The sequence below is a fragment of the Carcharodon carcharias genome, chromosome 12, assembly GCF_017639515.1.
Source record: "Carcharodon carcharias isolate sCarCar2 chromosome 12, sCarCar2.pri, whole genome shotgun sequence".
Lineage (NCBI taxonomy): Eukaryota > Metazoa > Chordata > Chondrichthyes > Lamniformes > Lamnidae > Carcharodon > Carcharodon carcharias.
The window spans coordinates 40265059-40282971 of NC_054478.1; the positions used below are offsets into that span (position 1 = coordinate 40265059).

A 17913-nucleotide genomic window follows, 5' to 3' on the forward strand; every position below is an offset into this window, starting at 1 on the left:
TCAGTTTTCTTTTGGCTAGCCAATCTTCTATTCATGCCAATATGATACCCCCTACAGCATGAGCTTTTATTTTCTGTGATAACCTTTGATGTGGCACCTTATCAAATGCCTTCTAAAAATCTAATTTCAGTACATCCACTAGTTCCCCATTATCCACAGTGCATGTTACTTCTTCAAAGAACTCCAATAAATTGGTTAAACATGATTTCCCTTTCACAAAACCATGTTGACTCTGTTTGATTACTTTGAATTTATCTAAGTGCCCTGCTATAATGTTCGTAAATTAGCTTCTAACATTTTCCCTATGATGGATGTTAAGCTAACTGGCCTATAGTTTCCTGCTTTCTGAATAAAGAAGTTACATTCACTATTTTCCAACCTAATGGAACCTTCCCCGAATCTAGTGATTTTTTTGATAATTAAAACCAATGGAGCAACTATCTCACAAGCCATTTCTTTTAAGACCCTAGGATGAAATCCATCAGGGCCTGGGGACTTGTCAATTGCAGTTCCAACAATTGCCTAAGTACTGTTTCCCTGGTGATTGTAATTTTTTTGAGTTTCTCCCTTCCGTCCAATTCCTGATTTAAAGCTATTTCTGGAATGATACTTATATCCTCTATAGTTAAGACCAATGCAAAATATCGGTTCAATTCATCTGCCATCTTTTTATTTTCCATTATTAATTCCCCAGATTCACTTTCTATGGGACCAACATCCACTTTGTTAACTCTTCTTGTTTAAGTGTCTGTAGATTTAGCTAGGGTAGTAGTAGAAAGTACTTTATTATTGATATTTACGAATATTCAGACAGGATAGGTGCTTTGGGAGCCAGATTTCTTACACAGATATTTACATCTTTGCAATTCATGCACGCAGTGCTCACTTAATCAGTAGATAAATTGCCCCACCACCCATTCTTATCTTTGTAAATGTGAGTTTGTTAATTATTTGTCAAAGTTGGTCTCTTTAAAACCATTTTCTGTATTTTTTAGAATACTTATCATACTAACATAAATATCACACATTTAGAAAGGAATTAATAGCGCCAATAGTAGAATACCCAGTTTCAATGCTAGAATGTAAAATATATATTTAAAATACATAAGTATTTGGGTGCTGTGGTATATGCCCTTTTGTTTGTAGAAATTAATACTTTTTAGAAGAATTGGGTTATATTAAAGAGGAGAGCTGCTTTACTCCATGTTACTTGAAATGGTCCAGAATGTTAATCTAAGCAATATTTGGGTAGTGTAAGCATACATTTGCACCACAAAGAATGTAGACATGTATGGGCCCATCTCGTTTAGTGTGCACATTGAGTGGTTGGCAGATGAAGTGATTGAACTGCCCACCTGATGGCAGCAGTGAGAGACCGGAACAATTTCATGGGGAAGAATTTTTGGGTTGGTGAGTGGGGGCAAGGCCCACTCGCCGACGCGTAAAATGACGCAAGCATCCCAACGTCACTGCGCATAATTTAGATTGTCAGTTCGGCGGGTGCGCAGCCGCGTTAGCTGCGCGCTCGCCGAAATGTCAAAGGCCTATTAAGGCCATGAAGAAAGTAATTAAAGTTGTTAAGAATGCTGCCTGTCCAACCTTAAGGCTGACAGGCAAGCGAAGAGCCCAGGCGGCCTTCACATTTTTCACGAAACCTCATCCACGGGCAGGATGAGGTTTCATGAAGGGTTTATTAATTATAATGGACATGTCTCAGCTCATGCAACAGTTTCACATGAGGGGACATGTCCTTAAATTTATTTATTTTTTTACCTTTCTTCAATGTTTCATAACTGAAAGTAATCGTCCTGAAGCACCATTTTACATGGGCAGGCCAATTAAGGCTTGGCAGGCCTTAATTGGCCTGCCTATGTAAATTGGTGGTGCAGCCCCAATCGAGGGCACCAATCTGGTTCACAACTGCCCCCGCACAGCCCCGCCGACGAGGGGAAATTTCTGCCCATGGTGCGGCCACATTAAAATACTCTTGGTGAGCTACCGGTGCTCATGAACGCTGACAAATAATTGGGAGTAAGGTGGGTAAATATTGAAGGAAACCTGTATGCAATGCTGGTGCAGGGTTAGTGGGGGAAAGGAGGGTACGGAGGATCTAGTAGCAATTGGAACATACCTATGGGGCTAGAAGGCAAAGTATTTATATTCCTCTTGGCCACCAGAATGATTTATCCCCTGTTTTGACAGTCCCTTGAAGCCTGATCATTTAGCCACTCAACATGCACCGGACAAAGCACAAAGAATGCATGCTCCACTCTTTGGTGCACCCAACATTGAATTGGGGTCCGTAGATGGTGTAGAATCCCTACAGGCATATTTCAGTAGATATCCGCCAATTTTAGTTGTGGGCATGCTCATTTGTTTCTCGGCTTGCTTCAATAGCATAGAGCATTGCATTTTTGCTATAATGGGGTGATAAATGGTGCACCTTCATTTTGGACTGCTTTCGGCCTGTTCACTCTAAAACCAGGGATGAAAGTTGGCACTGTTGTATTGCTCCAAATCTGCCTCATAAATTAGGCATTCCCGACACATGCCGTTTCCATGACAGGTGGGCTCCAATTCACCTGCCACACCGTCACCTCACCGCTTCATCATGCCAGGCACCACATTTAAAGCACAGCCACGCTCAGTGCTTCCAGCTCAGGACTGCTGCAAAGAAGACATGGCCCGGAAAGGCAAGAAGATTGCAGCCCTTGAGCACCTTTTGGACAATGTGGAGGCCCACTGTGATTCCCTCTACCTCCCGCTCTAGCCGCAGGAGGGGCAGCTACATTACCACTCTGGCTTGGTAGTCGATGGCAGTGGTGATCAGTGCTAATGTCGCACAGAAGAGGTTGGCCATCCAATGCAGATAGAGGATGAATGATCTCATCCATGCTGTCACATTATGGCAACCATCTCATCATTCTAAACTCATACAGTCAAGCCCATCACACATTCACTGGCATCTCACTCACTGCCAGCTCAAGGGATATCACCACCCATTCTTACACACATACCCTTACATATCCATCTGGCCTCATGTCCACTGGAGACTGCCTCCTCAGCCCTCTCCACCTTGAGGCCACTTGCACAGATCAACATGCCCCCCCACCACACAGACCCTGGGATACCATCTTTCCCCAGTTCAGCCCTTGCCCTGCAGCCTCTTCCCTTGCCTGAAGCCGCTTCTCCCCCTTCCCCAAGCAAGCCATAGCCCTGCAGTCATTGAATAGCCACCCACATATGGCTGATCTGGTAGGTAGAGACCTGCCCGTGTGCCCCCCTAAAGTGATGCGGTTCTGTCTGTGAAGCCTGGCGCTGATGACTGAGAGTGCAGACCGAAGCAAGGTAGGCAAACAAACCTTGAAACCCTGAGTGAAATGCAGCCTGCCAAGTGCTGTTGTGAAACAAGTCACTGTGTTTTCCAGTCGACGTGGACAGACGAACCCGGGGGGGGGTGGTGAAAGGGGGAATGAGCACGGTGGGCTGGCCTTATAATGACATGCTGACATATTGCAATAAGGTTCCCAACAACCAATGGCAGAGAATGCAGCCCGCCAACGACTGGCTGAGCGGACGATCGCAAACTGGTTTCATGACATCGTGAAACCAATTTTTGGCCTTCTTGCCATATTGTCACTCACGCCACCGAACACACCCGTGCCAGCGGGCACGGAAAATCCCGACCCATATTGCAAAAACAATATTTCTATCCTTAAAATGTCCATTCCCCTGGTATGTTGAACCATTGCCTCTATAAACTGATTGCTGTTCTTCAGTGGTGACAATTGTTTAATGGGAATGACGATATTTCCAAAAGTTATTCCCACCATGCAGAAAAATATATTTAATATATATCTTTAAAAGCACAAAGCTTATGAGACAAAACATATATATATATATATATATATATATAAACATTTCTAGAAACAACAACAGACTGGGTTGATAAGTTGTGAAACAATAGCTGCTTTTCTTAACGTTCATACATGCTCAGTTGGCAACAGGCAGGTAAAAGACTTGACCTCGCTAGTGGGTGAGCATAATAAGCAGCAATTTTGTAAGTATAGTGATCGCAGGATTATATAATGCCTTTGAGAAATACATTTTGTTATGTTACATTACAAGGTTGAAGTATAAGCTTGTTGTTAAAGTTGCTTATTTCCCCCTCAAAATTTTAAGGCACACTACTGCTAAAGCTGCTGTCAGCTGTTTAGTCAAATTTGTTGATGGGTCAGTACTTTTTTTGACTTTTCAGCTGAGCTGGGAAAAGGATTTGTGCTGAAGAAATCACAATGCAAATCTATTTTAAAAAGCTGCCCAGCTTAGACAATACATTTAGATAATAAGGACCTTTTGGGTTTCTCTCTGAGCAGCCAGTAATGGGATAAATCTGCTTACAGTCCACGTGGTCTATTTTCAACCACTCATGGTAGCTGCCAGATTGGACTATTGAACTTACCACCCTGTGGCGTTTAGAATCAAAATATTCCCATTATAGTTGGGAAGCAACTTTGACCAAGCAACTAACTGGACTTCAGTTTTCAAGTGTCTGACATGTAAATCATCTCACTCAGAGTCCCCAAAGAATACCCTTCTGATCTCCATCTCCTTTTTCCCTCCAAAGGAACATCTCAGTGCCTGTATCACCTGTAATATTCTGTTTGAATCCTCCCCTTATAAAGTTTTCTTGCCCTTCAAGGTTGATAAATCACAAGAAGGATTGTCTTTTCTCATAGTCTTCCCTTTTGTTGGTAATCACCAACATTGACAGTAACATTTAAATAATTTTATCTGAACAACATTGAAAAATTACTATCACTTAAATCACTATTGTGAGAGGAATATCTGTCATCGAAAGTTGGGTAGAAAATTGAAATAGGCAGGACTAACCCTAAAACATGCTTTTTAATTCCTGCCCTCCAAAGATCTCATTTTGATTGGGTCATAACAACACCATTAAACTACACCCCATTTATACCCAGGGTAGCAACCAGAGTGCAGCTGTGAACATTTTAAAAGCATTATTGGCCTCAGGTATAAATGGGCCTGTTCCAGCCAGCAGATGGGGAGAAAAACATGACTGATTTTAGGGACGTGACGTGGTCGTCACCAGTTTCCATGCCTCTTGCTATGGTCTCAGGTTGTCATTTGAAACCATAAATGCTTCCATCTTAAGCACACCCCAATCTTTAAACATTGTACCAGCTCTCATTTTTTCTTAAGTGGGGCCCTTGTAGAAAAATGAAATCTGTACTTCAACTTGGGCGCAATAAACACACAGGTGTTAAAATTTGCTTTGCCTCACCATTAACTGATAGTTAAAAAAATACTTGAACAGCCTAACTTTCAAAGGCACAGTATCCCAATTTTTTTAATATAGCCTAACATTGCCATTTATGATGTGGGCTCTGTACTGCTTTTATTTTTAAACATTGATCATATTTCTCTTTGAATCTGTGCGACTATTGCTGTTTTCATATAAACAAGCGCACTCAATGGATTCCACATTGTCACTTTATTCCCGGGTTTCAGAGAATTCCAGTTTTACCTTTGAATGTTGTTTCCTTCTTGGTTGATTTCCGCCTGCTGCCACTTTTTTTTTCACACAAAATATTCACGGCTGTACACACTTTCTTATTATTTTCATGTCACCCCAGTGAGAGCCAAATGCTCCCTCTGAAGTGCACGGTGCAAACAAAATCCTCGCAAATTCCTGTAGTGTTCACTGCAAGAAGTGACTGATTTTTTTAAAATACTGATTTGATTGCAAAATGGATTCCTTTTGAATACTTTGACAGGAAATCTCAACATATTATTATTCTCACTGACATTAACATGATGTGAATAAACCATTCAAATTGGTCGTGTCTCCAAAACAAAAATTAAAAAGAAGTGATTTGATTTTTCTTTCTTTGATTATGGTATGTGAAATGGCTATTTAAAATGCTATATTGTTTGGTCATAGCCGATTATCCTTTTGCATTTATAAATGTTGAAATATTAATTGATGTGGTGGAGCTTTCTTGGTAAGTGTATTAGAAGTTTCAGTGGAATTATTGAGAAAAAACGTACTTTAAAAAAAAAGTATATCAAATTCTAGTCTGAAGTTCCAGACACAGTATGAAATGACATGTACAACCTTGGCCTGGGTGTGTATGGGGAATCGAAGTGTGCAGAGGCCACTGTAATGATGGCACTTGAAGCAGCAGATTGCAGCGATTCCAGTCATACCATCCGGGCAGTCATCCCATTAACTGCCATTGATTGCTGACCTCTTGGCCTGTGCTCTCCCTTTCCCCTCCCTGGCTGCAGACCTGCCACCTGGAACTCCAGATGCTTTTGCCCAACTGCTGACCTGTCCATACTGCGACCGGGGCTACAAGCGTTTGACATCACTAAAGGAGCACATTAAATATCGTCATGAAAAGAACGAGGACAACTTCGCCTGCCCCCTGTGCAACTATACATTTGCCTACCGCACCCAGCTTGAACGACATATGGCCACGCACAAGCCGGGGAGAGATCAGGTGGGGCTCCTGGATGGGTATGGGTAACCCTTAGAGGATAAATATCATTTTAATTGCCATTGGCTATTAATTTTTTATGGCATTTTGAAGATGCAAATCTTTAATGGTAATAGCTCTAATTTAGGTTTAAATGGTTTTTTGATGGTCTCTTCCAGGATGATTTAATATCATGTACTCACGATTGAATGAGCATTTTAATATCCAATTTAGAAACATTATCAGCACTTGAAGTTAAGTTTAGCTTAAGTTTGGGGCATTGCCTTCATTTTCAAAATCTTATTAAAATGGTGTGTCATCTCCACAATACCGTTGTGGTCGTACTCTTTAATCAAAATAGGCGATTCAAACCTGTGTGGCCTATGGCCTGGCTAATAGCTGAAAGCAACAGTTTTTTAAATAATGCTACCACCTCTGCTGATCATTTGCTTCCTCTGCCTGCCATACATTTTTATTTTAATAATTACTGCCAACTCCCTCCAGCCACGGTTTGGTTGAGTTCCATTATACAAATACTCCAAAGATTTCCCTTTAAAACTATTTTTTGATTTTGTAAAGCTGTTTATTGAATTATTTTTCTCACCAATGTCCCTCCCCTCCCCAATCCTTTTAGAAAGAGACCTGTCAATATATTTGTTGTTGAAACACTAGCTTACTCTCTATACTCAGGCGATAGAAGGAGATAAGTTACACAACACTGTTCCCTGTTCTTTGGCACATACATATACCTCTCTCAAAGGAACACATGCTTGGATTAAAAATTACTAAACCATTTGTGTTACGTAGCCTAACTTCTTCTGCCTCCTCCTGGGAAATGTGAAATACCATATATTGTAAATAGTCGTCTAAAAGTGTACTTATTCCATTGTTATCATTTTAGAGAATGGTTTCATTCAAATATTTTCGTTTGCACATGACAACTTTGTTGCTTTAGAAGATGAGACAAATATCCAAGACATTACAAAAAAAAATCCATTGGAAAATTTAAGCAGTAATATATTGTGGTTTGTTTTGTTCTCTTATGACAGTTCCATTTCATTTGGATTTTAAATAAAGCACTTTCTGTCAGCGTAATTTTATTTTAAATGAAGTTTCTCTTTCACCTTTTGGTGCACAGTCTGTACCATTAACAACTGATTTAAAAATGCTTCCAGAAAATTACAGAACGTACCTTATTAAAACACAAGGCTCATTTTATCTCAGCATTGTTATAAAGAATGACTGTAATATTTTGAACCTGACTCCTACTCTCTTTTAAAGGTTCAAATACTGGTATTACAGTTGCCCTTTGTCAGGAAAATAATCTGCACCTACAGAATAATGATGTTCTCAATTTTACTGATGGCACTTTAACATGATAAAATTGGATCTAGCAAACAGCACTCAAACCTACACACAAGCTCCATGGGCCACTTTCCATTATTTTCTTTTATTTCAACCACTACAATAAATCTACAGCAGAGACCCATTATTCCCAATGTGAAAAGCAAGGGAAGCTGTATCTTTTTTGGTTTAACCAGGGCTCAATGGCAGTTTGCAGAATTAAGCGTAATGTGAGTTGTCGATGCTGACAAGTCACTGGAGGTTGAATCTGTTATACTAAAGAGTGCCACTGATGTTGGGAGTACAATGCAACTGTAGTCGACAGTGCTCCATCAATATAAAACCATTTAAGTATTCTGCGAAGACCTCACAAAAATTATTTTTGTTTTGCATCATTATAATTGAACATAAACCCCATCATTATTTTATCTGAAAATTGAAGAACACTGTAAAAGAATCTCATTCTTGAAAGTATATACCTATGCTTTCTTGTCATGGAGTCACACTATTTTGTGTGTTTTGCCCAGTATGTGTCCTCTGCTGTTTCTTCTTCTGTCCTCATTTATACATTTTATTTATTTCTGTTTAGCTTCAACGTTGAAAAAAAAAGCCCCCTAATTTGATCATGGTACTCCCACTTAGTAATTACAAATGATTGTATCATATTAACAGAGGCGCAACTAAAGTTTGCATCAGTCCTCCAAGGATTGAGGGGAGACAAAGCAGCTGTTGCTGTTTGTTTATGCAGCTCAGCAACATATGAGCACCAGTCCCTCATTGGCGCTCTGCAGGCCAGGGTTTGCTTGATCTTTGAAGGTTGCTGCTGTTTGAACAAACCTCCCTGTGTCCTGTCCAACACCATCTGTCTCACCAGGAATGTGGGAAGAGTCAGCACACCCTAGCAGTTGTCACACTGTTCAGCGCTGTTCCCTTGCAAAGCTTTTGTATCTTGCTACTTTAGAAAGCTGACCTCCTACCTTGAGTATCCGTTGCTATCAATTTAATTTCTTGCCAGTTAATTTTCATATTGTGCTTTCTGCCAGATGTTTAAGAAAGGTCAGCTCTGTTGAGATTTTAACTTTTTTTTTACATAATGTAACAAAGCATTGAATATTAATTAATTTTAACTATTAATCTGCTACTGTTAAGATACTTCATCCACATTCAATCAGCAAGGTCCCAGCAAAAATTTAATACACTTTTACTTCTGACTTTGCGTTTTTCATGTGACACTTGACATGAATGTATCAATAATAGAACCATAAATTGGTAATAGCACAGAAGGAATTGGTTTTGATGGTTATGCCTCCTTTGGCAGTAATTTTCTTTTGGAAATTTTTTTTTGTTGTACATGATGTGAGACCTGAAGGGCTTAACAGTTCTTTCAAAAACCACAGTATGAAAGACAAACAGATTTAGAAGCTTGCTGGTATCTAGAATGTCTGTATGTAAATAGGGTCCATTTGGCATGTCTGTTCTGTTAGCTGTGACTGTTCACAAATTTCACCAAGCTGTGCACAAGACTCATTTAAGTATCTTCCCTCCGTAGCACCACATGCTGACCCACGGTGCTGGTAATCGCAAGTTCAAATGCACAGAGTGCGGCAAGGCCTTTAAGTACAAACACCATCTGAAGGAACACCTGCGAATTCATAGTGGTGAGCATCACATTTCTTAGTCTGCTAGATAAAAGTTATGCTTTGAAGGACGAGGTTAAGTTTTACAAAAAGGCTCTCGGTGTGGAGTTTCACCTGCCAGAAGTGCACATTGGAACTGCAGGAACGGACACCAGTGGGCCCTGCAGGATATCTGTCCATTAAAATTATTTTCCAGAAAGCCCTACAGGGACAGGTGACCTCCCCTCCTGAAATCCTGATATGTGCTCCAAGTCAGCGGAGCTCCACAGCAAGAGCACAAATTTGTTAAATTACCCCTATGATTTTTATGACATTTGGTGTGAAGAGGCAACCTTATAATATATTAAATATTAAATGTCATTATTTTTGTACAATTAATGTATATTTATTTTTTCTGGAGAATTTTAGTTCTAAGGAAAGATTGGATAGGCCAGAGTTGTTTCATTTGAAACAAAAGAGGTTGAGGAGGGATCTAGTTGAAGTGAATAAAATCATAAGGGGTCTAAGCTAGAGTGGATCGGAAGAACTTATTCGCCTTGATTGAGGGGTCTGTAATCAGGAAGCATAGATTTAGGAGGTAGGAGAGTAAGATGACATTCAAGGGGATTATTTTTCACCCAGAGAGTGGTGGAGATCAGGAACTCACTGCCTGAAAGAGTAATAAAGGGAGAAACTTTTGTAACATTAAGTACTAGTATATGTACTGGAAGTGCCATAACCTACTAGGCTGCAGGTCAAGAACTGGAAAGTGCAATCATGCCGGATGACTCTTTGTGGGTCATCATGGATATGATAGGCTGTTCTCCATGCTGTAAATTTCTACGATTTCTTCTCACTAATGTTTAACTCATTAATTTGCTGAAATGCATACTTTTGCTGTGATTATCAAATACTGTATAAGTTTAAATTTAATTGCTTAAACATTTTTCAGGTGAAAAGCCATATGAGTGTCCAAACTGCAAGAAGCGCTTTTCTCACTCCGGTTCGTACAGCTCTCACATCAGTAGCAAGAAGTGCATTGGCTTGATTTCTGTCAATGGTAGGATGCGAACCAGCTTAAAACCGGGCTCGTCTCCTACTTCAGTTTCTTCCTCTCCTACCAATTCAGCAATTACACAACTGAGGCACAAACTGGAGAATGGCAAGCCTCTTGGTATCCCTGAGCAACCAGGACTACTTAAAATCAAGACAGAGCCACTAGATTTCAATGACTACAAGGCCATGATGACTTCCCATGGGTTTGGTAATTTTCCAAATGGTGGAGTAGGAGCTAGCAGCCCACTGTCGATCAACACTTCAGTTCTAAGTCCAATGCAGCACTTAGGAGTAGGGATGGAAGCACCAATACTAGGCTTTTCAAATGTAGCAAGCAGTAACTTAAGTGAAGTCCAAAAGGTCCTCAAAATTGTTGACAATACAGTGTGTAGGCAAAAAATGGACTGCAAATCTGATGAGATTTCAAGACTTAAAGGTTATCATGTGAAAGAGCCAGCCTCTCAAGCTTCCTTGGCTGAGGAACAAGGAGTTACCTCCCCTGTTATGCCATCTGTTGGTCTTCCAGTTGTCAGCCATAATGGTGCCACTAAAAGTATTATTGACTACACACTAGAAAAGGTGAATGAAGCCAAAGCTTGTCTTCAAAGCTTGAGCACGGACTCACAAAGGCAAATGAGCAGTTTGAAAAAGGACAGGTTACGTAACATGAGCTGTTCTGCATTAGATCTCGGTATGGAGGAAAAGACATTTGACAACAATAATACATCTCCTTACTCTTGCCAATTTTGTAGGGAGGCTTTCCCTGGTCCCATTCCCTTACATCAGCATGAACGCTACATGTGCAAGATGAATGAAGAAATCAAGGCTGTGCTTCAACCGAGTGAAGTAATTACCAATAAAACAGGAATGCTGGGTGAAAAGCAAGCTTATATGTTGTCCTCCCTTCTTTCAGAAAAAGGTATCCCCAGCCCCATAAATGCTTATAAGGACCACATGTCTGTATTGAAAGCTTATTATGCCATGAATATGGAGCCAAATTCTGAAGAACTACTGAAAATTTCCATTGCCGTTGGCCTCCCTCAGGATTTTGTAAAAGAATGGTTTGAGCAGAGGAAGGTCTACCAGTTCTCTAATTCCAGGTCACCGCCACTGGATCGGACCAGTGCTGAGTTGGCATCAGCTGCCACCGACATGTTCATAAGTAAAGACTGTCTGTCAGTTAGGCACCCAACGACAGCATTAAAGCCGATGGACTCAATAACGTCACCATCAATAGCAGAACTGCATAACAGTGTTACTAATTGTGATGCACCTCTCAGGCTTATTAAATCTTCTCAGTTTAACAGTATTAAACCAATTGGTGATAAGATGGACCACTCAAGGAGCAATACTCCTTCCCCTTTGAATCTTTCCTCTACTTCCTCTAAGAACTCCCATAGTAGCTCATACACTCCAAACAGCTTCTCTTCAGAAGAGCCTCAGGCTGAGCCTCTGGACTTGTCTTTGCCAAAACAAAAGAATGAACATAAAAGTGTTGTCACAGGAAAAATAAGAAATAAAACCAATAGTATTATTGTTGACCATAACAGTATTTCCTATCCATCAGAGAATCCAGATGAGCCCTTGAACTTGACTTTCCTGAAGAAGGAATTGCCTAATACTAACAACACCCTAGAGAAAAGCACTAAGCCAGTATTCAGTATAAATCCATTTAGTGCCAAACCGTTGTACACAACGCTTCCACCACAAAATGCATTTCCCCCGGCCGCTTTCATGCCCTCAGTCCAGTCTAGTGTTCCAGGTCTGCGACCATACCCAGGGCTAGATCAAATGGGCTTCCTCCCACACATGGCCTACACATATGGAACAGGTGCAGCTACTTTTGCAGAATTGCAACAGAGGAGAAAGTATCAGCGGAAGCAAACGTTCCAGGTAACGGCAGCTGACTGATTCTGTCACGTTTCTAAAACTTTTGCAAAAAGGAGCATCCAAATGGGTACAATTGATGTTGCAATAGATTGATATGCAATTGCAGAGCCATAAACTTATAATGGATACAATAACATTTTCTTCAATCATGGTGAGAGTAAGATCAATTTGATCAACATAAGAATGACAGAGAATAGCTTAATTCTGTATTTTCACCTGGATAATCTTTACTTACAGCACAATATGACAGAATAGTATTGATAAGCTATCAAAAACCATTAGTTTTTCAAGAAATCCAGTAACAATATCCTTTATTTTCACTCTCATTGAGACCAAAGCCATAGGTTGAATGCTGAAATGGGTGTCCTGGTTACCAAGTGAACTTTGTTCACATTTTGCCATTCTATGTAAAACAGTGGGTTATGTTATGTTGCCAGTTGGTATCCTGGGATTAAATTAAATTTGAAAAGGATACTATTGTGTGAAACATATTGAAAAACGTGTCTTTATTGTCTATGTAATAATAGAATATTCTAAAAACAAAGGGCGGGATTTTCCAGCCCTGTCCACTGCCGGGATCATCTGGTCCCACCGAAAGTTAGTGGACTTTTGGCTGGACCACCACATCCCCCACGGCAGTCCTGCCACAGCAGGGCTGGAAAATCCTGGCCAAAGTATTTAATTTAATCTGAACACACCTAACCCCTTGCATTGATAATAAATACAAAACATTGAGAATGTTTGATATTTTTATTTCAACACCAGTGCCATTTGAAGCCAAAAAATGTTTTAATGGTTTTAATATGAGAATCAGATATTATATATCACAATAAAAGTTACAGTGATTAGGGTGTATGTAGACTGAATGCTACAGTACCTAATTCACATTTACCTTTTCTTTCCATTTTGACAGTGCAGCTGTCCTATTAAACAAATATATTCAACCCAGTCAGTTAATTTTAACTTATGCAGGTATCAATTAATATATCTCTGTCGACAAAATGTAATAGCGCTAACAAAGTGGGAAGGTGCGTGTGTGCATTTTTACACTTTAGAATTACTTTTAGCACTTCCCCTCATATCATGCCAAAAAGAATGTTGCCATGCTATAATGCACATTTTCATGTACGTTACTGTTGAATTAAATCCTGTTTTCACATACAAGTAGTAATTTTCATAGCAATTACAGACCTTTCTCACCAGCCTGTTTGCATTAACAATAAATCATAACCATATAGGATAAAGATATTTAATATAGCTGCTGTAAGTGTGTAATCAGTACTGATAATTTAAAAGAATGTCACAAGGCAGTTACTCACAAGGCTAAATGCACAGTAAGCCTTATCAGTAACTAATAGTTTTTTCAGTTTCCAGTTAAAGAATTCTGTACTGAGACAAATTTATTTTACAAAACCAGTAAACGTGCACACACAAACACAAGACAAAACTCACTTTGTGCATTTAATACATGTATATCTCCTTTATTTGCCTCTCAGGTTTAATGCCTTTTCAGACTTGAGCCTTGTAAATTAAATGTTTTATATATGATATTGCATTTGCCTATTGTGAAATCACAAGAGACAGCGCAAGGTATTTATTTGAGTTGGAGGTCAGTGGGTTTTCTAATAAAAATGTATGTTATCTTAGGGGGAATTGCTTGATGGAACTACAGATTACATGTCAGGCTTGGATGACATGACAGATTCAGATTCCTGTCTGTCCCGAAAGAAGATCAAGAAGACAGAAAGTGGCATGTATGCATGTGACTTGTGTGACAAAACATTCCAGAAAAGCAGTTCCCTTTTGCGACATAAATATGAGCACACAGGTATGTTTGTTTTTCTTTATTTTGCTCTGCCTGTACCTGTTAGATTTGATTCTTATATCTTAATCCTAAAATAATAAACAAAAATGGTTACCTGTGATGCAATATTTCTTTGATTTTACAAGGAGAGATTTTATTAAGGCTATTTAGCATGATACGGTGTTAAGGCTGTGGAATCATCTACTTATGGGAGGTGGGATGAGAAGTATGACATTACATCTTTAATGTTGGGGGACTCTACGATGTAACACTTGCACTGTAATTGGCAACATCACTGCACTGTTTCTTTCCTGTCCAGATTCTTCATCCAGTTTTCCATTTTAATGCAACTTAAACTTATTTTCTTTTTTACCCCCGCTCAACATTTTACTTTCTTATATTTATACATGTACATGCTCGCACTTTCTTGCTGTTGCATCACTCTCTTCCCAATCTGCCCTCCATTTTGTCCCATGATATTAGACTGACAGGGATTTGCTGTCATGTCTATTTTTGAATTATGCTTCAAGTATTGCAGCTATGGAAGGTGTTGAATGCATTCCAGTGCTATTTGTGGTGTGGAATTAGCCAGATGTTTGCTTGGCCAAGGCTCCAAGTTCCAAACTCTGGTCACACGTTGGCTGAAATGCCAAAGGAGATACTCTCAATTACATAAGTTAAAAATGAAGTGCATATCATAACTTGATGTTGTTATAAATATATATCATTCTTTTCTGTCATTACAGCTGCTATTCGAAAAAAACATTACTTTTCCAATTTTGACAGGAATCTTGCCTTTTAGTAACTTGAGAATTTTCGTTGTGTTTTTTGCTGAAACATTTAAATATTCTACTTTATTAAATCATAAATTATCTTTTCAAAAGTACAGACAGTCTGTATTCAAAATATTCTGTAGCTTCAGGGCAGAGAAATGATCTGTAGTACCTTTGACAGTTATGATTGACAGTAATTCTGAACACTTGAAGATTTCTGACACTTTGACATGTGCTTGGAGATGCACCAAAGGTATATAAATTATCAGAAGATTGTTGAATCATATTAGAAAATTTTAGCATTATATCTTAATCTGTTTTTTGCTTTTTTTATTATAGGAAAGCGCCCACATCAATGTCAAATTTGTAAGAAGGCATTTAAACACAAGCATCATCTTATTGAACATTCACGACTGCACTCTGGTGAGAAACCGTATCAGTGTGACAAGTGCGGCAAACGCTTTTCACACTCAGGGTCCTACTCGCAGCACATGAACCACAGATATTCCTATTGCAAACGGGAGGCAGAGGAAAGAGAAGCAGCTGAACGAGAGGCCCGCCAGAAGGGTCACTTAGAACCTGCAGAGCTACTGATGAATCGGCCCTACTTACAAAGCATTACTCCTCAGGGCTACTCGGACTCTGAGGAGCGAGAAAGCATGCCAAGAGAAGTAGAGAGTGAACGAGAGCAGGAAAAAGGAGAAGAGGATGAAGAGAAATTAGTAAGACAAGAAGGGGAAGAGGAATTTGATGAAGAGGAAGAAGAAGAGAGTGAAAATAAAAGTATGGATACAGATCAGGACACAATAAGAGACGAAGAGGAGAATGGTGACCACTCAATGGACGATAGCTCAGTTGATGAGAAAACGGAAACCAAATCAGAACATGAAGACATTGTGGAAGATGGCATATAATAACTACTGCATTTTAGCTTCCTACTTCTTCCAGTAGTATTGTTACTTGCTTGAAACACTGCTGTGTTAAGCTGTACATGCACGTGCCTGATGCTTCCTGGAAGCCTGAGTGTTGGACAGATGGGGCAGTCTGTCAGATGCAAAAAAAGGAAAAAAAAAAGAAAAAAAAGCGACAGTGTTAGAAGGAATTAGTCAAGTTTGGGTTGTGAAGAGTTGCATTATGCAAAAAAAAAATGTTCAGTGTTAGGGCCTAAAAAAATGTGTGGTTCCAGCAGCCTAAATTATCCTTCTGTTAATAGTTTCTTGTTTAGCACAAAATAGTGGAGTATATTACAATACATGCCACTTGTATTACTACACAAAATTCTAAAAAGAAATGTATTGTCTATGTTTCTACCTATGTATATTATCACACAACAGTAACTTGAAAATGTAATGCCTGTGCTTCTACCCATACCTGTATAAGTAAACAACAGTATTTTAGTGGATTGTTTGTAGTTTGACCCAGTCATTAGGCCTGTTTCTGCAACCACACAATATTTTAGGTTCCCAAGAATTTTTGAAGGATCATGAAATGATGCATGTGTGATTTTTTAGACGTTGAAGTCTTAAAGTGGCCCAGCTATGAAGGAATAGAAAGAGTGAGAGTAAGAGAGAGAGAGTAAGAGAGAGAGAGAGAGAGAGAGAGATAGAGGGACCGTTGTGGAGAAAGCCTTTTGAAAGGTGGTTTTAAAAAGCCTTATATGCAAACCTTTTAATCTGTGTGTTCTGCAAGTGCCATCCTTGTATAGTGCTAAAAAAGGTAACTAAAGTTACCTTGCACCAGCTTCAGTGTTAAACAGCTCACCCTGTTCTTTGAAGCACCCATGTCAGTATTAGATTCTAGGCAGCAGTTCCTTAGTTTACATATGTTTGTGCAATTTTCTGTACTTTTTTGTTCATTAACTTGTCAGTATTACACCAAACTTTGCAACAATTTGCATTCATTTTATTTTAGGTCAAATAACATTTATTTATGTTGCTCATTTTATATTTCCTAATTTTATTTATTTCATACTGTAGTGTACAGTATTATAGTTCTTCAATATATAGATATATTTTAGTAAAGGAACATGAGGTTGATCATTTGGGCAAATTTTACGTAATGAGAAGAGCATTTATTGTGTTTTCAAACATTAATTGTGAGATACGAATTTTCAATTTATTATTTTATTTTGTTTTCCAATTACTGGATTCCAAATTTGAGAACTTTTGATACGATCTTGTGAAAACACTGTATTTTCGACTGAAAATTCCACTTTCTTCATCTGTTTTTTAGCTAAAAAAAAGAGGGACTGTTAAAATACAATGTATGATACCATGACAGAAATCTTTCCTGAATTGTCTTTGTAAAAGTATTATTAAATTTTCAATTTGTAATTTCTCTTGGAAATGACCATGCTCGAATAAAATGTAGCCAAACTAGGACCTGTACGTGCAGCTTAAGGTTCTATGGACATCACTGCAGAAAACTGATGTGCATAATAATGTATAGTGTTTCCTTCCTAACTGTAGGATTGTCTACAAACCATGAAGAATTACAGTTTCATCCACAGCATTGTTAACAAAAAAATATTTATTAACTTAAATTTATATTGTCGTCCTATTTATTTCACTCAATGTCCACTTTTATATTTCTCTCACCATCTCAAAATAAACAAAATTATATGGTTGGATTTATTTCATAAGCTTGCTGAGAGGAAAGCAACAGACTAAATGAGGACTGGGCACATTGTATAAAATCGGCAGTGCATGAAGAAGAATTTATTCCTTATGCTACCCTGTATTTAGCTGATTTGGGCTTTAAAAGGTGATATGCAGGTGAATTTACAGGGTATATTCTCTCTCATCCATTCTTCTAATAAGGTGCAAAGTACCATTCATGGTTGGTGCATAAAATAGGGGCTTCTTTTAAATAAGCTATCTAGGTTTTATTAACAGGATTTAATTTGAAGGAAAATCAATATTGAG

General features: G+C 38.9%; 1 protein-coding gene across 4 annotated transcripts in view; it reads left to right on the forward strand.

Moving 5' to 3' along the window:
* zeb2b (zinc finger E-box binding homeobox 2b) overlaps window positions 1-17526 on the forward strand; it is a 133659-nt gene extending 116133 nt beyond the window's left edge. For all 4 annotated transcript variants that reach the window (XM_041201707.1, XM_041201710.1, XM_041201709.1 and 1 more), the window contains 5 exons: window positions 6316-6530; window positions 9400-9508; window positions 10419-12415; window positions 14060-14240; window positions 15329-17526. In XM_041201707.1, coding sequence (XP_041057641.1) covers window positions 6316-6530; window positions 9400-9508; window positions 10419-12415; window positions 14060-14240; window positions 15329-15903 — 3077 coding nt within the window. In that variant the 3' untranslated portion in view covers window positions 15904-17526. The remainder of the gene's footprint in view (window positions 1-6315; window positions 6531-9399; window positions 9509-10418; window positions 12416-14059; window positions 14241-15328) is intronic.
* Window positions 17527-17913: the final 387 nt, after the last annotated feature.